Source organism: Gobio gobio, assembly GCF_949357685.1.
Source record: "Gobio gobio genome assembly, chromosome: 11".
In the NCBI taxonomy this organism is placed as follows: Eukaryota; Metazoa; Chordata; class Actinopteri; order Cypriniformes; family Gobionidae; genus Gobio; species Gobio gobio.
In genome coordinates this window covers 4,393,516-4,414,437 of record NC_137104.1, presented here as the reverse complement: position 1 = coordinate 4,414,437, position 20,922 = coordinate 4,393,516, and the positions used below count along the sequence as shown (strand labels likewise).

At 37.0% G+C, this 20,922-nt stretch overlaps 1 protein-coding gene across 2 annotated transcripts in view; it reads right to left on the bottom strand.

Annotated features, from left to right (window-relative positions):
* Positions 1-20,922, bottom strand: part of nup153 (nucleoporin 153) — a 65,224-nt gene that overhangs the window by 33,211 nt on the left and 11,091 nt on the right. The window contains exons 2-6 of one of the 2 annotated variants that reach the window (XM_079829171.1): positions 20,560-20,773; positions 13,723-14,007; positions 13,457-13,590; positions 4,469-4,597; positions 3,433-3,549 (exon numbers count right to left, since the gene is read on the bottom strand). In XM_079829171.1, coding sequence (XP_079685297.1) covers positions 3,433-3,549; positions 4,469-4,597; positions 13,457-13,590; positions 13,723-14,007; positions 20,560-20,773 — 879 coding nt within the window. The remainder of the gene's footprint in view (positions 1-3,432; positions 3,550-4,468; positions 4,598-13,456; positions 13,591-13,722; positions 14,008-20,559; positions 20,774-20,922) is intronic. The other variant, XM_079829172.1, reaches the window with a different exon arrangement.

The window sequence follows — 20,922 nt, the reverse complement described above, 5'->3', positions numbered from 1 at the left end:
AAGAAGTAACTTCTATTTATTTGTGTATTCTACTTTTCATTTTATTACTGTAACAACAGCACCTCCACTAAATAGGCTATATAACATTCAACCGGTCGGGCACTAGGACCTGGAGGAGCTTCAGCTGCTGCGTGCGCTAGAGAGTGGAGAGACGCGATTGTGCTTGTTTTGGGCTAGTTTTGTTGTGAAAACCTGGCAATCCTGAGTTGATTCACAAATTCAAGGCAGCATTTAAAAACTGTCAATATAAAGCACCATACATGCAATGCATTGGCTTGTTTTCACTTGAAGAATGACCACACGGCTGACGTGATCTTATCGCTATAGAAGTCGTTGCACACGCGAGTTATTGCAGGCGCATAGCAACACGTTATCATATCGGCATTATTTTTTCATATCGGCCGATGCCGATTTTTATATTTTATGTGTTTATCGGCCGATTCCGATGTCGTGCCGATAATATCGTGCATCCCTAGTTCTTTTACGATGCCTTTATGACATTTATTTGTATCTTAAGTTTGAGAGGAATGGACTTTAAATGGAGGAACAGAAATCCCTCAGGTTTCATAAAGAATATCTTCATTTGTGTTTGGAAGTTAAACGAAAAACGGCATGGTGAGTACACGACAGAATTTACATTTTGGTACATTTGTGTTGTACATTTTTATATCGCGATATATCGTTACACCCCTGATCATAAGTTAATTTGATTGTTTGTTAATAAGTGCAGTTACTAATAATATTACAGTGTGAAGCACGTGAAAGTCCTTTAATTTCACTCTCAAAAGTTTGCACCAACCCTGAGATGAATAATTCGAACATTCAACAATTTCTTCCACAATCCCATGTGGTGTTGCCACATTAAATCCATGGTGAATGTTGGAGATTTGTGGACCGAAACCCCTGAACTTCATTCATGGCTCAATGTTTCTCCATCGAATTCTGCTCTGAATGCTCCCACTAGATCTCGATGTTATTAGTTCTGTGGTGAATTCAAACTCTCTCACTGGACCTCCAGCTCTGTGTAGGAACTGTGTGATGTGGTTTAATCGAGATCGGCCCGTGTGTGCGCTTTTGAGTAGCGTCGTTCCATTCCGCTTTCGTTTTTAATGTTTCTCATATGTAACAAAGATGTCAGCTCTTATCAGATAGGCACTGTGGTGGTGCACCAGTGCGACCTCTAACAAAATTTTGTCACACCAACAGGACAAAAGGTTGCAAAATGCCACCATTCAGTCCCTCCAGAAAAACGCGATTATGCGATCGCGTGATTTAACGCATAATCAGCCAAAGTCCGCATATTCATGCGGGGGCCGCATTTTTTCAAATACGCCACACTTTCGCCGCATAAATTGCCTATTTCCGCGTGCAAAATATGCGGGGCTAGCATGATTTCATAATCCCCGCATTTTCGTTGCAAAAAAAGTCATATATTAGCAGAAAGTTGAAAAATTTTCGTTTACTTCACACAAGAGCCGCCATTTCCGCCTATTGCCATTGGAACGTTTTGAAGTGACGTGATTACCCGACGCGAACGTCATCGAAAAGCTTCAAACCCCGTGGAGAAACCACAGATACCGGTGAAACCATGATGAAGCACAAACTCACATTGGCCAACAAAAATAACAGCAAGAGCAAAGCAGTTTCCCGGTGTGCTGACTGATTTGAAAACACAGCATCATGAAGCTTTGAAGCGTTATGAATCAATGAGTCGATTCAGCGGTTTGAAGCGTTATGAATCAATGAGTTGATTCAGCGGTTTGAAGCGTTATGAATCAATGAGTTGATTCAGCGGTTTGAAGCGTTATGAATCAATGAGTCGATTCAGCGGGTTGGATCGCCAAAGTCACGTATTTCAGCAGTTTGACACGCGATCCGAATCATGAATCGACTCGATGATTCATAGCATCATGATGCTGTGTTTTGAAATCAGTCATCACTATATAAGTCGTTATTTAGTTTTTTTTGCACGCAATAACTATTATCGTCGCTTCATAAAGTTATTGTAGAACCACTGTAGTGAGATGGACTTTGTAACGACGTCTTTAGTAGGCTACCTTTTATGGGTCTTGAGAGTGTACATTGTGCCAATGGAGGCCTTTCTGAGCCATTGGAATTCAACTAAAATATCTTAATTTGTGTCCAACAACATAAAGGGAAGTCATTAATGACAGAATTTTCATTTTTAGGTGAACTAACCCTTTAAGAGATTGCACTTTGTGCATTGGAAGCACTCAAATGTCTGTTTTGTATAGCGACATCTGTAAAACAGGAAGTTATTTATTAATTTTTTCAGAAGTTGTAGCATATTCCTTTTGTAAAGCTACAGAACTTGATTGACTAAATGTTTTGTAAATTTGAGTCATTATTAAGGTCTTCAATAAAACAAGGTGAGAACTTAAATATTCCAGCACTTTCTGTGATGTAGTGCTTTTTTTCTCTTTCTCATCAAACCTCAGTTTTTGCAAGTTCCCGCAATTTTATCGCATAAAATTGCATAAATATCCCGCATTTTTCATCGCATTTTTTAAGAAAACGTGCCGCATAATCAAGGATTTTTGCCCGCAACAATCACAAAAAAAAGCCGCATTTTTCTGGAAGGACTGACCATTTGGTCGCAGTCTGGAGCTCTGTACGAGTATCTTTATTTCACGATAATGGCATTGTGTGCGCGTTTCAGGTGTTTGTGTCTCAAACTGCCGCATACGCCAAAATTAGTTCTGTCGCTGCATATTGCGCTTGAACAGTTTAATACAATGCTTTTTACAGCGGTTTAAAAACAAGTTAAAGCGCTTTCTCTCTTATGGTTTCATAATAGCAAAGAGATTAATCCTCATCCTATGGAAGAGCACAACTGTGCCTACCTCAAAGATGTGGTTAGAGGACTTAACTAGCACACTTCATTTAGAAAGGATAAGGTATACGCTGAGAGACAAACTCAATCTATTCAATAAAACATGGAAACCCCTCATTAATACCTAAAAACTACAAATTCAGTACTACAGTCTGCACCCTAGCACACGATATATGACAATTGAGTGAAGGCCTACGAGGAAGTAAGGGTGGGGGATCGTGGTCAGTCTGGTGGTGTTCTTCCATCGTGTTTTTTTTTTGCTGTTATTTTCCTTGTTTTGATGTTTTATCACGTTAAGTTTACTGTTTAATAGATTTATTTAATTATCTATTTCTTATTATTATTATTTTACTTTATTTTTATTTAAAAAACTCAAAATATGCAAGTGAATTGTATGCTTTAATAAAAAGACGTTTGAGAAAAAAACAAGTTAAAATGACACGCTTTTGTGACGGCAGAACATGACAGATAATCTCTACTGGTTCAATCGGTTTATCATGTGTATTATCGCCAACCCCTAGGCTGGACAGTAGCAATGAAATGTTTAATTGATTTTAGATTCTAGACCATAAACTCACAGCAAGAGGACTGGACATGCGCTCCAGGGACTGTAAGATGCGCCTCGCGGTGGCGCTGGTCACTCCACAGGGCTGAGCTCCAGCCGGCTTGGCCTTAATCTGCCTCCTAACGGGAGGCTGCAGAAACAAACAGAATACAGTGTCAGTCAAAAAGGAATGAAACCAACAAGCAGCAACCTAAAAATGCCATTTCACTTTAAAGGGTTAGTTCACCCAAAAATGAAAATTCTGTCATTAATTACTGACCCTCATGTCGTTCGACACCCGTCAGACCTCCGTTCATCTTCAGAACACAAATGAAGATATTTTAGTGTAAATCTGATGGCTCTGAAAGGCCTCCATTGGCACAAATGCACTTTACACTCTCAAGACCCTTAAAAGACACTAAAGACGTCATTACAAAGTCCATCTCACTACAGCGGCTCTACAATAACTTTATGAATCGGCGAGAATAGTTTTTGTGCGCAAAAAAACCCTAAATAACGACTTATATAGTGATGACGATTTCAAAACACGGCCTCATGAAGCTTTGAAGCGTTATGAATCAGCGAGTCGAATCAGTGGTTTGAATCGCCAAATTTCAGCAGTTTGACACGCGATCCGAATCATGATTCGACTCACTGATTCATAACGCTTCAAACTGCTGAATCGACTCACTGATTCATAACGCTTCGAAGCTTCATGATGCTGTGTTTTGAAATCGTCATCACTATGTAAGTCGTTATTTAGGGTTTTTTGCGCACAAAAAAATATTCTCGCCGATTCATAAAGTTATTGTAGAACCACTGTAGTGAGATGGACTTTGTAATGACGTCTTTAGTGTCTTTTAAGGGTCTTGAGAGTGTAAAGTGCCATTGTGCCAATGGAGGCCTTTCAGAGGCATCAGATTTACACTAAAATATCTTCATTTGTGTCTGAAGATGAACGGAGGTCTGACGGGTGTCGAACGACATGAGGGTCAGTAATTAATGACAGAATTTTCATTTTTGGGTGAACTAACCCTTTAAGATCATAGTACTGGCATTATTGTTCAAACCTGGTAAGGAGTAGCGGGGCGTGAACGAGCACTTCTCATCGCAGCCGCTCCTCCATATGTGGTCTTCCCTGGGTAGAAGGGCGAATCCCCCAACTGACTGGAGTTCAGCACGGAACTGTTCAACACTGACTGGAAGAGAATAAATATGCATCACATTAATCTGCATCCCAGTAAGGACTACAGCCATTATGACAAACTTGGACATTAAAGGGTGCTCCGATTTATCGGGCACGATCATTATTGGTCGATAACAGCTTTGTGTCAAAAGTAGTGATGGGCATCAATTAAAAAAAATTAACTAATTAATCAATTTTTTTTCTGTAATTAATCGCAAGTTTTTAATATTTTACGTTTTTAATATTTTGATTTTGTAATTTCAGTTACTCTCCAAATTAATGTATAAACAATTTAAAGACAGCATATTTTAAATATGTGTTGTATTGTCATATTTTTATGAATGAAGGCCAGTATCACTGATGTCTCTATGAAACATTAATGACATTACATTCCAGTATAACTGAAAGCTCCCAATTTCAACATTTATTAGGCTTTAAAAAAAAAACTTTTAATTTAAGTGAACTTAAAACAATCTTTACATAAACCCAAAATAATAAATGTTATATTTACCCATGGCCTTCCCTGTTAGACATATACAGAAATGTAATAGTTATCTTTCTTAACTGCATATATAATAAATTAAATATAGATGAATCATCATTAAAGCTACAATTTTCTCTGTTTCCGTTGTTCTTTGATGAACATTAATGACATCATCATCAGTGCTACTGTCACTTTAAGAACAGACGCGGATCTCACGCGCTGTCCCGCGCATCTCATTTCCTCACAACTCTTTAAGTTCATTTAAGACGTTATTTAACTAATTTAAGACTCCTAATATGAGAATACTCAAAATCCTCTGTGTTATTGTTTGTTCAAGAGCAAAAGAGAACTCGATGTGAGCAGGAAACTGACGCGAGTCTATCTATGCGTCGAGTGTGTGTGTCCCTTGATTAGCCGACCACACACACACACACACACACACGGAAGCATTTACATGAATAAGAGCGTGATGATCATGTAACGCTAAGCAAAAATGGATATAAAAACGGTGCGTTAATTTGCGTTAAATATTTTTAATGCGTTAAGCTAAAAAAAATTAATCGCCAGCGTTAACGCGTTAATTTGCCCAGCCGTAGTCAAAAGATTCATCGCATCCAAAATAAAAGTTTGTGTTTACATAATATACGTGTGTGTACTCTGTTAATTATTATTTATATATAAATACACACACATTCATGTATAAATTTAAGAAATATTTGCATGTATATACATTCATATAATCTATAATATATATAAATATAAATGTTTTATATATAAAAAAAATATTTTTTTCTTAAATATATACGTGCTTGTGTGTGTATTTATATATAAATAATAATTAACAGTACACACACATATATATTATGTAAACACAAACTTTTATTTTGGATGCGATTAAGCGCAATTAATCTTTTGACAGCCCTACTTTATATAGTCTGATCGTGGTCCCTATAAAGGCCGATCAGATGACGCAAAACTCGTGAGTAGGGCTAGGCGATATTGCCAAAAAGTGATCTCGATAAAAAAAAAAAAGAATATCAGTTGATATCGACAATAATCACGATAAATGTCAAATATTTATTTCTTTCAAATTTAAAGGCAAGATTTTTGCTCCTAGGTGAAAGTTGTAGAAACCAGACTGTTAATTGTAGTTTTAAACTACTTTTTATTGTCAGAATATGACAAACGCTTCACGTTTTTGAATTCCTTACACTTTTCCTTAACAAAATTAATTTCCTGATTTAAAAAAAATGTATGTCTTAGCTTCTGCATGTTCTAATAGTGGATATTGTTTCTAGTCATGAAACAGGTTTGTGTGGCCTGACTTTGGCATATATCTTAAGCTACAGTATTAATAATATTACATGTTTTGTCTCTTAGAAATGCACATTTGACAGTGAGTTGACAGTAGTAGTAGCTTGAGTTAGGAGGACGCAGATGTACATGTATGTTCATCAACAAAAAAAAAAAAGGACATCTGTAAAAATTGTAACAACCTAATTTTTATACGGTAAAATATAAATATTATGACTGAGTTTTATTAAAATTAACCATTGTTCTTCCATAGTATCGTAGATTTAGATCATGATAACCACAGTTAAAAAAACACATATAGCTCTTCACTACCATGGTAAAATGTATCGATATGGTTTCTATGGTATTTGTATGAAAAATAGTAGCCTAGCCTAAAGACATTTAGCATAAATGCACAAATTCTATAGCTCAATCACAAAAAAATACTGTAATATTATTCCATTACTCCTTTAATACATTCAATACATGCCTACATTAATAATATAATACAATTATATATGAATATATCACAGTACCAGTGCCACACCAGTAAATTAATGGTAAATTATGGATAAGAACGAAAAGCCTTCTGACTTTATCATTGCACACATTGTTTCTGCTATTAATCAGCGCTGTTTAATCCTGGCTTTAAACTAGTTTAAAGCACGAGACATTTGTGTTTTTGCTAAATGCATGCGCTTCTCACTGGATCTCACAGCACTCTTTAGTGTTAGCGTGACTGATCCGCGTAACCTTTGCCAGTAAAGCGGGTACTTTTGATGTTCATGTTAAAAGCTGGCTGTTGTCGCGTTTGTTTCTGCTGTGTGATTGGGTGTTACAGTAATCTATAGAGTAGGGCTGCAACGACGCGTCGACGTCGACTACGAAAATACGTTGACGTGCGTGAAATGCGTCGACGCGTCGGCGGCACATTATTTACGTTCTAGAATGGAACAGCAGATCTAGAATAATGGCAGCTTCTGCTCCCGGGCATAGTGAAAATGATCATTTATCATATAAAGCCAGACCGCGACATTCAAAAGTGTGGGAGAACTTTAAACAGAAGCCGAATAAAACTGTGCTTTGTTCGCTCTGTAACGCCGGTTTCACACTGCACGCGGTGGCAGAGCAGAAGCTGTGCGCGTGGAGAGCGGGAGCTTTCACACTGCAGTCAGAGTTGCCAAGTCCGCTTTTTTCCGCGGAATTGGGCTACTTCTACACTGTTGCCGCGGGCTGTGTCTCATGTCCGCGGGTTGAAGCAAAAAAACACACATATTTAACCACCCGAACGCGATGTTTACCAGAGAACCTCCCCGAAACGCGATTGGGCTTGTTTTGGGCTAGTTTTGAGTAACGAATGGGTGGGTTTTGTTGTGTAAACCTGGCAACCCTGCTGCCAGTGTTCTCTCGCGCAGCTGAACCGTGGCGCGTGTATTGCAACAGACGGTCACATTTTCCTGTTTTCTTCTCCGACCCCAGTACGTCTCGTGCTTTTATTTATTATGGGCTGCATATATCTCCTGTTAATGCGACCCGGTTCCCCTCTGTCCCAAACACATATGCATAATAACATGCTGTATATAGGTAGTTTACATGATTAAAGTAACATTAAAGTTAAGATATGCCTCTAGCTTTAATCATTTAATCATTTGTCTTTGAAGTTTGGGCAAAAACTTCTGGCAGCTTTAGTCGTTGTTTATGCACATGTATCTTCAAAATAGACGACTACCGGTAGTTATACATTAACACAATGCTGAAAGCTCCTGTATGTGAACCTTTTGCAGATAAATACAAGTGCATTTTCGTTTACTATTGACACAAATCAATAAGTAAATCATACTCACCTACTATAGTAAACAACTTTTCCTAATTAGGCCTACTCTGTATACATTTTATGATGAATAGTATCATTATATATTATGTTTAAAAAGCTTCTTGTGTTCATATATTTCATTATAAAATGGCATACTATGTACACTACCCTTCCTGAAATACAATTAATATTGTCATCATTCATTGATTTCATGTTAAAATAATATACAAATTCACTACCCTCTTTGAAATACAATAATCAGTAAAAAAGAATAATAAGATTAATCTGGAAAAATAATCGTTAGATTAGTCGACTAATCGAAAAAATAATCGTTAGTTGCAGCTCTAATATAGAGTAAAAATGTCCAGAGCTTATCATCGTTATCTACATGAATTTTATCACGATTCGATATGATTTCATTTATCGGCCAAGCCCTACTCGTGAGGCAATTTTTCTATGCACAGCTAAAATTGCTTTGCTACATTCACCGGGCTGGCAGTTCTAGCATGTGTCTGAAAAGGACAATACATTTGACCTTTGTGGAGAGGGGAGACATTGCAACGAAAGCAACCCTACAGCAACTAACTAGGGCTGTGCGATTTTAGTGCACTTTCCTTCACAGTGGTGCCAATCATTCCTCCGTAAAAACCCAAACTTAATGTCCAAATCAGCTACAACAGTTTAATGTTGCTAAACTGCAGGACATGCTTGTTAATAAAAAGAGTCAGTAAAACTGCATTAAGCCACGAAAGTGATACTGATCCCACAAGCGGCTTTCTTTGCGTGCACTTGAGCTTTCATGCCCAAACGGTTAAATACAGAAACGTGTTCATAACTTGGTGAGTATTTGCATAAACACCGTCGGTATTATGAACATCAACAGTATGAAATGTTGCATGTGTAAAGCCAGGGACACACCAAGCTAATAAATATTTTATATATAAATATAAAAAATATTTCTTAAATGTATACATACATGTGAGCATATTTATATACACATAATGGGCCAAAATGTGCATCTAGAAATAGAGGAGTGGAAACAGAGCGAGCTGATGCAGGATAGGTACGTGATCCAAGTGCCCAAAACATGAGAATTGTTTATTTTAAGCTTCAAGCGAATGCATTAGCGTTAACATACTCCGTCATGCACTTTGACAGATGTGTGTGTCTGCATTCTCAGCGCAAAACGTTAATTTTACAGGTTATATCCACTGATCCATATAGAGAACAGTGGTTATATCATCATCTGTAAATGTTACTAATTCACGCGAGTCAAACAGACAGGGCATAAACATTAATTTAACTGAAATATCTGCTTTAGGTGCTAAATTTAGTTTTAAAAGTCAACATGTAATTCAAGTATTATTCAACAGGGTGTGTGTGTGTGTGTGTGTGTGTGTGTGTGTGTGTGTTCCTGCAGAACTCTTGTGGTTACACTGAGTTTGTTTTTTCTTTCTTGTTTTTCTTTAATATCATTTTAATGTAGGGATTTTTTGCACAATGTATAGCACAAATGTACCCTTACGAAAATTATACCGTATTGATTACCATTTGTGTAACCACACAAATACCATATAGCAGACCTGCAAACTCCTCTGAGTAAAAAAGGTAACAGTGTCGCTGGGGGGATTTTAATATGCAAATTACATTTCTGAGCGTGACTTAAAGAGAATGACATTTAATATTTTAAAAATGATTTTATTTACAACACGGAAACGCCTAGAACTCAAGGAAGTGTTGTGACGCATGACACAAAAAATAAAAGACTGACAGTAGAGGTGTTACACAAAACTGACGGTTCGGTACCTCGGATGTGAAATCACGGTTCTGTACGAGTTTTACAAAATTGCTTTATTTATTTTTTATATTTAACAGTGGTTTACTGAAGAAGAAAAAAAAGTGTCTGCCCTTGAATGAATTAAATGATATCTAAAAGTTTATTGAAGATATATCTGTAAATTACAGAAATAGGGAGCCCTTACTTGCACATTAATATTAAAGGTTAACAACAGAACCCAAACTATTAGCCTAAATTCAGTTGCTATTTATTTTTAGGTATAATAATCAACACTCAAATAACACATTGTATACAAACATTTAAACTTCACATAAGGCAGTTTTTGCATTAACTTCTAAATCTAATTATAAAATATTTTTTTCCTCCAATTTGTTGCTGAAATATAATAATGTATACTAGGGATGGCCATTTTTGTCAATTTATCATTTTGATCATCGATAGGTCTCAAAAACGAGTACTCGAGGGCGGGGCATGTGTAGGGGGCGGGGCAGGTGCAGAGGGCGGGGCTTGTCCGTCATTGAGATAATGAAAACTGTTATGAAAATGGTTGTTGACAAATACAAGTGACATGAAAACAGGTATATGAAAACATGAACATATAAAACAAAAAATAACTGCTAGATTATGATGCATAAATGTCATTGATAAAGAAACATCTTTATAAAATGACCGTCTCAAATAACCAAGTCAGTAATATCGAGCATTGCCTTTGAGCTGAAACTGAAATAACACCACCCTGCAGAGCTTGCTATCTGGATAATAAACTCAACCAAACGCACCATATATCAATATTAATATGAAGATTATTATGAACCTATTACGACATAAATCAACACAAAAGGACGTGAATGCGCACGTGAACTTCAGTGCTAGATTTTACAGGCGAAGGGTTTGAAACGGAACATTTTGAATGCGCTCTTCCGTTAACAACGCTGATACACGGACAACGAAAGCACACAGAAACAACATTTTATTAAAATCCTGTTCTCATTATAATGCTTTGACAGATTGACTCTGCACATCATGCACTTCATTTAATTATTCATGATCGAAGCGTTTACAGACATCACTGCGCGTTTTCAAACTCATAACGAAAAACAGCTTTAAATAACTATAGGTCTACTGTTAAAAAATACGAGAACAGTATAGCACTGCTGCATTACTAATATCAATGATTCTGAGAAAGAAATAGCCTATCTAAAAAGAATATGACTGTCTCTAAACCATCATGTCGAGGATGAAATATGCGTTTGAGCTGAAACTGAAGAGAATGAACAGCAGCCGGTATAACGGCAGCGCTTTGCTAGCTTATTAAGCTCAACCAAACGCTTCTTATATTAGATTAATCAGACAACATAAAAGCAATCTTACAACGTGCATCTGCAGAAAAGGACGCGAATGCGCACATGAACTTCACGCGCTAGTCTGAGTGTTCTCGCTAGTTTCTCTGTGGATCAGCTGATACACGGGGAACTAAGCACAGATCATTTACAGCATTCTGTTACTATCGTGTTCTCATTATAATGCTATGTAGGCTGTGACAGATTGGCGCTGCACATCTTGCAATAACCATTCAATGATCTCATGATTCCAGACATCACTGCAGTGCCTCAGTTTCACTTTATTTTGCCGCGGTCTGGAGGCTGTATAACGCTAACCAATCAGACCTCAGGTACCGCGCAAAACGACGCAATAACCAATAAATAAAAAAAAAAGAGAGACAAATATTTTTTTTTCAGGGCGATCATCGTTCTCATGATCGCTGTCACGTTCGAGTACTCGATTACTCGACCACTGTTGCCCATCCCTAATGTATACACAGTGTCTGTCATTTTCATGACCGGTTTATTTAACATGCATGAAATAATCAAGACATCACTAACAGGTCAATTAGAATATAATGAATATACAGGCTAATATAGAGCATATATTTAGCGAAAGAGTTGATTTTTCTAGTGAATAAAATTCTGTGGACACTGAATGACTGCCTGAGGTAAATGTGATGCTAACGTTACATGACATTGTTTAGTTTACAAGCAGTTATATTGACGTCTTTCCGCCGTTGAAACACTGACTGAGCGATTACACCACACATATATATTTATATATATATGACAGTAAGTTGTAATGTATCCTCAGCATAACTTCAGATGGTCATTCATGTTTATTCTTTAGTAAGAGATGATCGATCGCCTTCACAGATGATCACGGCTGCTTGAACTGTGATCAGTCACGCCACAGAGCGTCAAAACGGCATTTAACGTTTGAATTTCTTGATAAAATGGACTGAATACTTAATATGTTCGTGTGGGAACTCTGATTGAAGTGTATTCCACGCTTAAAACAAGCCGACTGTGAACTGTTAAAGATTGCACCCGGAAACCGTTCGGTAACGTTACACGCGTGCACCTATCCTGACCCCCCCCCAAAAAACAAAAACTCTCCGGTTCTACGCGATTCACGTAAATGACCCAATTGACCAAGAAAAAGGCGATTGTCGCTGAAAAGTGACAAGTTTGCAGGTGTGATAGTTAAACTATGGATTTCAAGCTAAACAATGGTTAATTTGTGGTTACCATTGAATAACAATAACCCTGATATTTATTTAATTATATTATTTTTGTTTGTTTTATTCGATGTAAAATGTATGTAGGTTAATTTATGTAGGCTAATGGTAGATATATTCACTATGTATGTGTCCACAGCACTCAGATGACACGTTTGTTTGAAGGACAGCATTGGGCAGGATGTAGAATAGTGTATTTTGCCAATAAAAAATGTCTTTTTATCTGATAAATTGGAAAAAAATTATCGGTCAACTAATCGATTATCAAAATAATCATTAGTCGTAGCCCTACTTAAAATACATTGTTGTTAAAGCTACACTGTGTGATATTTTACCCCCATCTAGTGGTGAAAAGGTATATGACCATCCAGTGAATATTAGTTTCTGTTCCTCTCAATTCCGATTTAGTTTTAACTCCTACGGTGGCCGATTTAGTCCAAGATTAACATGGCTTCCAGTTCGACCTCGTCCACATTCGACACGGTGCCATCGAGTGTTAAAACGCCAAAGGCGAAGCTTGAATTTACGGGTATGTCCCTCTTTGGCTAATGTACTTTCAAGATGGAGGGGCAACATGGCGACCGGCATTCGAACCCCTCACCCGTATGTGTTTACAATGGCATATTATAAACTTACGAGAAAACTTTATTACTTGAAAGAAGTAAATATACATTAATGAGCACATATTTCTGAAAGAACTAAGTGTTTTTAGATAAGAATAAACTAAAAAAGTTACAGTGTAGCTTAAATTATAGGCAAACTATTCTTAATTTTGGTGATCGATATTGGCCAATGCTGCTTCCAGTGATCAGTAATTGGTGATCTGCCCCTAAAATCCCGATGGGAGCACCCTTAAAATAGATGAATACCCCCCTATTAAGCTTAACAAATGTTCTCAGAAGAATATGAAGTACTTACTGATGAGGAAGTGCCAAAGACTGACAGGTTGAAGGCTGGTTTCTTGAGCCCAGAATGAGCTGGCTGCGATCCAGAGTGGGTGCGTTCAGACTCTGGGGACCAGAGGAGCGGCACAGTCTTTGACGTGGGCACATCTGTAAGAAGATTAAGCCCTGCTCTTAGTTCTATCTATACCTAGTCTAAGACTCCAAGGAATATTGCTGTCTGAACAACTCAAATGTCTGGCAGCACTTATCTATTGGATTCTGCTCAGAAGCGTGGCTCACCTTTATCAGATGCACGTGATGAAAAGCCGCTGGTAGTCGAGATGTTGTCGTCCTCATGCTGAGAGCTGGAGTCCTTAATCTCTTTTACCAGGGAGAAGTTGGAGGTTACAGCGAAAGGGCTCCCTGAGAAGGGCGCTGTGGATGTGGAGGGCTGGGAGAAGAGAGGGCTCGCGCCGCCTAATGCCGGAGAGCCGTCCAGGGATGGGAAGTGCAGGTGGGTCCGGTTGAGCGGAGGTCTCGAAAGAGCTTCCTGGAAGTTCAGCGATGCTCTGCTTGTAGATGGTTCTGAAAATAAAAATTCAACATGTCAAGACAAGGCCTGAAAAGTAGCTGTGATTATGGATGAATTGAGAAATCACAATTTTGGTTTAAAACGGAGACCACGATTCTTACACAACTCTGAACAGAACTTAAAAAAAATTTGTACAAAAAAATTCCAATTACTATTTTGTCCGAGCTGCTATTAAACTGCATGTTAATTAGGTTGTAGGGATATTATCGGCACGACATCGGAATCGGCCGATAAATGCTTAAAATATAAAAATTGGCCGATATGAAAAAATGATGCCGATATGATAACGTGTTAATATGCGCCTGCAATAACTCGCGTGTGCAACGACTTCTATAGCGATAAGATCACGTCAGCCGTGTGGTCATTCTTCAAGTGAAAACAAGCAAATGCATTGCATGTATGGTGATTTATATTGACAGTTTTTAAATGCTGCCTTGAATTTGTGAATCAACTCAGGATTGCCAGGTTTTCACAACAAAACTAGCCCAAAACAAGCACAATCGCGTCTCCCCACTCTCTAGCGCGCGCAGCAGCCTCTACAGCAGCTGAAGCTCCTCCAGGTCCTAGTGCCCGACCGGGAGAATGTTATATAGCCTATTTAGTGGAGGTGCTGTTGTTACAGTAATACAATGAAAAGTAGAATACACAAATAAATAGAAATTACTTCTTTTTCTGAATAAATAAAGCAGTAATGATGTCAAAGCACAAGCATGACACTTGTAAATTAAATACTTTTACATACAGTTTCTTAATCTGTAATAAAATTTTATGAAATGGATGAAAAATAATCCAAGGAGCTCTAAAATAACTGTGAATGTTTTTATCTGAAGCTAAATACAGCGTCAGCTGATCCCATGCCACCCCCACTTCATGTGAACAAACATTAAATCCAAAAATAAAATATTTAGATTACAACTGCATCTGTCTGGGGTGAAAAATTACTGACTTTATTATTGTTATTTTCAGAGCTTTTAATATACTGTTATTTTAAAAAAGAACTTTATTAACATTAATTTATTTTTAACAAGTATCCTTTTACCTCAGAGATCTGAAACCAGAATGAAAAAAAAAATTTGTGCTCAAAATGGTGGTTTCCAAACAAATGAAAAAAATAAACATATATCGGTATCGGCCAGAATGAGTTGAAAAATATCTGCATATCAGATATCGGCAAAAATCCAATATCGTGCATCCCTATTAGGTTGAATGAATGATTCAACGACTCACTCGTACAGACTTCACTTTGTGAAGGGATGTTAGCGATTGATCAACGATCTATTAATTGTCGATAATAAATGTAATCGATAAAACTTAATTGTCGATGAAGCTGCTTAAATCGCATGCATTTCAAACAGCAATGCACACTAATGACTATGATTGGGACGGTCACATTACATACAATATTGTGCTCTTTATAATGTTAATAAAACTTTGCGAATGATTTGGGTTCAGTTGCCGCTTCAGCCATAGACTGACAGGTAAGGAGATCATTTTGAACACTGGCTGGTTATGCATTTGCTCAAACTGATTTTGGATCATTTTTAACCAAAAAAGGTACAGACTGCAGCTTTAAATAATAATTGAATAAATTATCAAATCACATTGACAAATTTTACAAGCATACTAGTCCTTTATTTAGACTAAAAACCCTTCTTATTCTTTTATTGGGTGAGGAACACGGCGTTTAGAGCACACACAGTCATGCTGTTGGCTATAAGCCACTGCTGTAGACACATTAAAATATAAAGGCTAACGATTAATTGATCGTTAATTTAAACGACAATCAATCCCTACCTCACTTGTTTCATTACTGGATGAATCAGCATTTCTGAACGAATCGATTGAATGAATAAAATTTAAAAGTCACTTGTCGCCAACCTACTGGTGTAACGATATAATTGATACAATCTTTATTTATCATTTAGGAATAAGATTGCATGGGTGTTTGAATCAAGATTGCAATCTTCTAACGTTTAACCGTGTAGCTCTGTTGTGTATATAGGCGATGTCCACACTAATATTATTATTACTATATTTTTCTCTCCGTTTTGGCCTTCCGTCCACACGGAGACGGCGTTTTAAGCCAATGGAAACATTGTTTTTTTGAAAACGCTCCAAAGTGGATAAATTTGAATACACCGTCTTCGCGTCGTAGTGTGGACAATGATGCATGTTTAGTCATGTGACGCATATTGTACCAATAGGTATTCATAAATACCGTTATTGTGCCAGTTATATGCGATGTATAAAATATTAGTGATGCACCGATCATGATTTTACATGGCCGATTCCGATACCGATTTTTTTCAAGAAAACTGGCCGATTCCGATACCTGTTTTTTTACACAATAAAAGAATGAAAGTATACATGAACAAGATGTTTATTTGGTATTTAACAGGCTAAATTGGCTTTTGGCTAATGAAAACAAGTCCGCAATCTGAAATCAACGGGAAATTTAATTGGAAATTAAAAGGCTGAAAGGTGAAATTAAAGGCAACAACTGTATATTCTGCAATCCAAACAAAGATGTTACTTAAATCAGCATTTGTTTTTAAATTCAGTGTAAAGAAAAAAAGTCTTAACCAGTGAAATTAAATAAAACCAAAGTATATAATTGTTCCAATATGTTAAATCAAATAATGTTTAGTGCAACGAAAAAAACTAAGATGCTACAGCAGGTGCTTTTTAAATCAAATTAGGTCAATGTAATTTAAAGGTAAAATAAAAGGTAACACAGAATAATGGTCATTAGTTAACATTAGTTAATGTATTAACTAACATGAACTAACTATGAGCAGTACATTTGTTACTGTATTTGTTCATCTTTTTTAACGTTAGTTAATATAAATCCAGCTGTTCATGTTAGTTCACAGTGCATGAACTAATGTTAACAAGATTATTTTAATAATGCATTAGTAAATGTTGAAATTAACATTAACAAAGATTAATAAACGCTTTATAAGTGATGTAAGTGTTTATAAGTTCTGAGTAAATGATTAAATTGATTTGTGAGTTCACTGTTGGACAGATCAGTTCTAACCAGTCGTTAAAGTGATTCGGTTCAAAGGAGTCATTAGGCGGCGAATCGGACATTATCAGACGCGTTGTGTGTGAATCCCGTCTTTAGAACATCGCGAAAGATTTGTCAACACACAGAAAACACTTCATAACCGGATAGGATTTGTTTCCTGTTTATTTAAAGTATGCTTTATGTCAGCTGGTCAGAGAATCAGTGAATGTTTTTTGAGCGCATTTCACACCCATCGGTAATTAAAGGAAAACATTGTCTGATAGCGCCACGTCTGATAGCGCCACGTCTGATAGCGCCACGTGCAACATGGATTCGGTCTTCCGACCTTTTGATTTTGATTAACGTAATATGTGAAACATTAGAAAGCTAAGAATGCTTATTTTGAAGACAGAGAGCGTGCGAGGAGCTCTGATCGTTCTCTCTGTCACTCAGTTAACTCAAGTGCAGCATCTGTTCTACATCACTCATAAATCACAATAACTGATCAAATAAGGCTTTGGCGGGACAAAAATATGTTTTGGCGGCCGCCAAAAAATGTTCAATGTAGGAAAAACCCTGTTATTTATTTTTTATTTAAATTGAACCATTTATTAAAAGTTTATTGTATACTTAAATGTATGAATATAAATAAATACAAAACTCAATTTATTTATTTACAAATTATTATTGACTTATTTACAAATTCACAGTAAAACCTAAGCCACCTAACCCAACTACAACAAGCCTAATATAACTCTAAATAACAGTTACAGTAATAACAGCAGTCTGTATTCTTGCTCTGCTACAAACCAGCTTCGAGCTTCAGCTTTATTTTGAAATATGATCATATTTAGGGATGCACGATATATCGGCAACATATCGTTATCGGCCGATAAATGATTATTTTTGATGTTATCGTTATCGGTCCAATAAGAAAATTTGACCGATATAGTCAAGCCGATAGATAATGTATTATTTCCTTCAGCTGAGACGGACGCGCTGTCCACCATGATGGGTTTGAATTGCTCTAAATATGTTTGGAATCACTTCGAAAAGGAAAATACAGTTATGTGCAACATGTGCAGCGCAAGTCTTCTATAATCTACATAAAATGATAATGAGAATAGAGTAGGCTGTAAAAGAGCGTTGTGTTTCAGCGCGTTTGTTGAGGGAAGAGCGCGCCCACGGAGTTACACCTTCATGACGAGCACAGTCAAGTTTGCTTGTGCATTCACAGCCTTTTGTGCCATTGTAAGTTGTAATATTATATTTATTATTATTCTGTGTATGTAATATCATATAGGATGCGTTTGGTTGAGTTAATTAACGATGCAGTAAAGCACTTCATTGTACCGGCGCGCGCATTTCAAACAGAAATGCACAGCATTAATAACTACTGGGACTGTCCTATACATAACACTGCAATGAGAATATTTCTGTTATAAAACTTAGTGAATTCTCTGGGTTTAGTTGTTTTTCAGCGCGCTGTTGTGGGAAGCGTCAACAACGCATTCTGACCAGCACAGTCAAGTTCGCTTGTGCATTCGCGTCATTTTAAGCATATGTAAGTCGTAATATTACGTTTTTGTAGTAAACATCTGATTAAAGTCATATAGGATGTGTTTCGTTAAGTCAATAACCCGCAGTGCTTCACTGTACCGGTGATCATCTTCAGCTTCAGCACGCTCTCAAACAGGGGAAGAGCATCCACAGGAGTTATAACCCTTCACCTATGCGTGATTTTGTGCTAATATAAGTTGTAATATTATATTTATTTTGTATAAATATCTGATTGTTCTCATATATGATGCGTTTAGTTGTTAATTAAACTTCTAAGCGCTTCAGTTTATGGTTGTTCGTTCATTCTCTCCAGCTTCAGCGCGCTCTCAAACAGCAACATTATTCCTAATAGACTAGACTAATATTACAGATGTTTACTATTACTGTAATATTAAACATATTTTTTTTTTCAAAAACACAGAGGCATTATTTTTTATAATTAGCACTTTTATTGTTCTCGTATCATTTCCATCAACAATATGGTTTGATTAAAACCATTTCTTTATCGTCTGTGCGGAGGTTATTTCATGCACTTGCATTCTGATTCTTTATTATGCTGTTCAATTACTTGTTTGCATTATTTAGGTGTATTATTTTTATTTTTTAGACAATATAATTTTTGGTAACATTTTACAAATAAGGTCTCATTTTATTAATGCATTAACTATCATGAACAAACAGAGAGCAATAACCTTTGTTTCTTTTAGTAATAAAATGTTTGTGTTTTGTAACAGTCCATTCACAGTTCATACCTAATGTTAAAAGACACAACTTTGGGTCTGAATATGTTGAGATTAACATGAAATAAAATTAATAAATCCTGTTGAAGTATTGTTCATTCATTGTTGGTTAACTAATACTAACAAAAATTAAACCTTATTGTAAAGTGTTAAAAAAAAAAATTTGGCCATAGGAGTGTAAAATTAATTTGAAAAGGTAAGGAATCTCACACTGGTTCAAATAGGCTATTGTGTATAGGTTTGATTTATGTTGAAGTGTTTTTGGACATGGCTTTTAATGGTGAGCCTTTTGTTTTTGTAATCAGGCTCTCAGAGTTTATTAAAATTTGTATTTAGATTTATCGGCCAATATATCGGTTATCGGCTTTCAAATATTAAGAATTATCGGTTATCGGTATCGGCCAAAATGTTCATATCGGTGCATCCCTAATCATATTCTCTGGCTAAAAATTTTAGAATGCAAAGCCTTAATGTTTCCATGGCGAGTCGTCATGTTTCTCACATAAAGCTGCAGCTTTTTTTCTTTTTATTCAAAATATTCACAAACGTCTTAACTGCGTCACGAACTATCTGATGTTCAAATGTGTGTTAGTTGATCTATAAAGCGCAATGGGCGGCGGCGCCATGTTAGTTTGCGCCTCAGAATCGGATCTGTCGGATTTACAACACTTGAGTTCATTCTCGTCTCACGAAATACATGAAAGTAAGTGACCGGTGAACTGGAAGAAGAATAGAGTAAACTATATAGTTACTATATAATGTGCATGTATCTGATGTGAATAAAACACGTAACGTTAGTCAAATTATAACCGTCTGAAAGGATTGTCATTGCCGCTTTCATAGACATCAGTGTGTGTTTTTTGCTAGTACTTATGAGCATTTAAATGTCTGAAACCTGAAATAAACATGATGTGGTTGAAAACACTGAAGAGTTGTCATGAGATGTGGTTGAAAACACTGAAGAGTTGTCATGAGTTGTGATGTGACGAGCGCTGAGCGTCTGTCTCGGGCTCTGCGCGAAAGCACGTTGAATTTTGGCACCGAAATCTGCGTTCTGATTCGGTTCGGTACATATCGGTTATATAAGTACCGGTGCCATTTTGGTACCCAACCCTATTGATAACGCTAGTGGACGGAGAGCTTTAAAAATTAAAATGTATCCAGATTAACGTAGACATAGACAGTGCAGTAGGTTTTGAAAATGCACCTACTCATGATGCATCAACTCATCATACCTGTGTTACTTGTGCTCGGCTCTGGAGAGTCTCGTCCATCTGGGATTGGGGCGGCATCATCGTTGCCATTGGGTGGAGGAGCCACGTTGTTCCGCTCCATCCCCACTGCAGCGGCATCGCCCTCTACAACTTCTCCATTCTTGAAGTATTTCTGCAGCCAGGAGGGGACTATGCTCTTCACTGTATCCGTCACTCGACTGATCAGGCCAGGCTGCTGCAGGGGTCAAGCAGACAATTAGCATATCCAGCAGCGACAAAAGAGCGAGGCCTTTAAATTAATGCAGATCTGGGGACTCAATTTAGCATCAGAACAATTGCAAAAAATTAATTTCATTACATTTAAAGGGTTAGTTCACCCCAAGA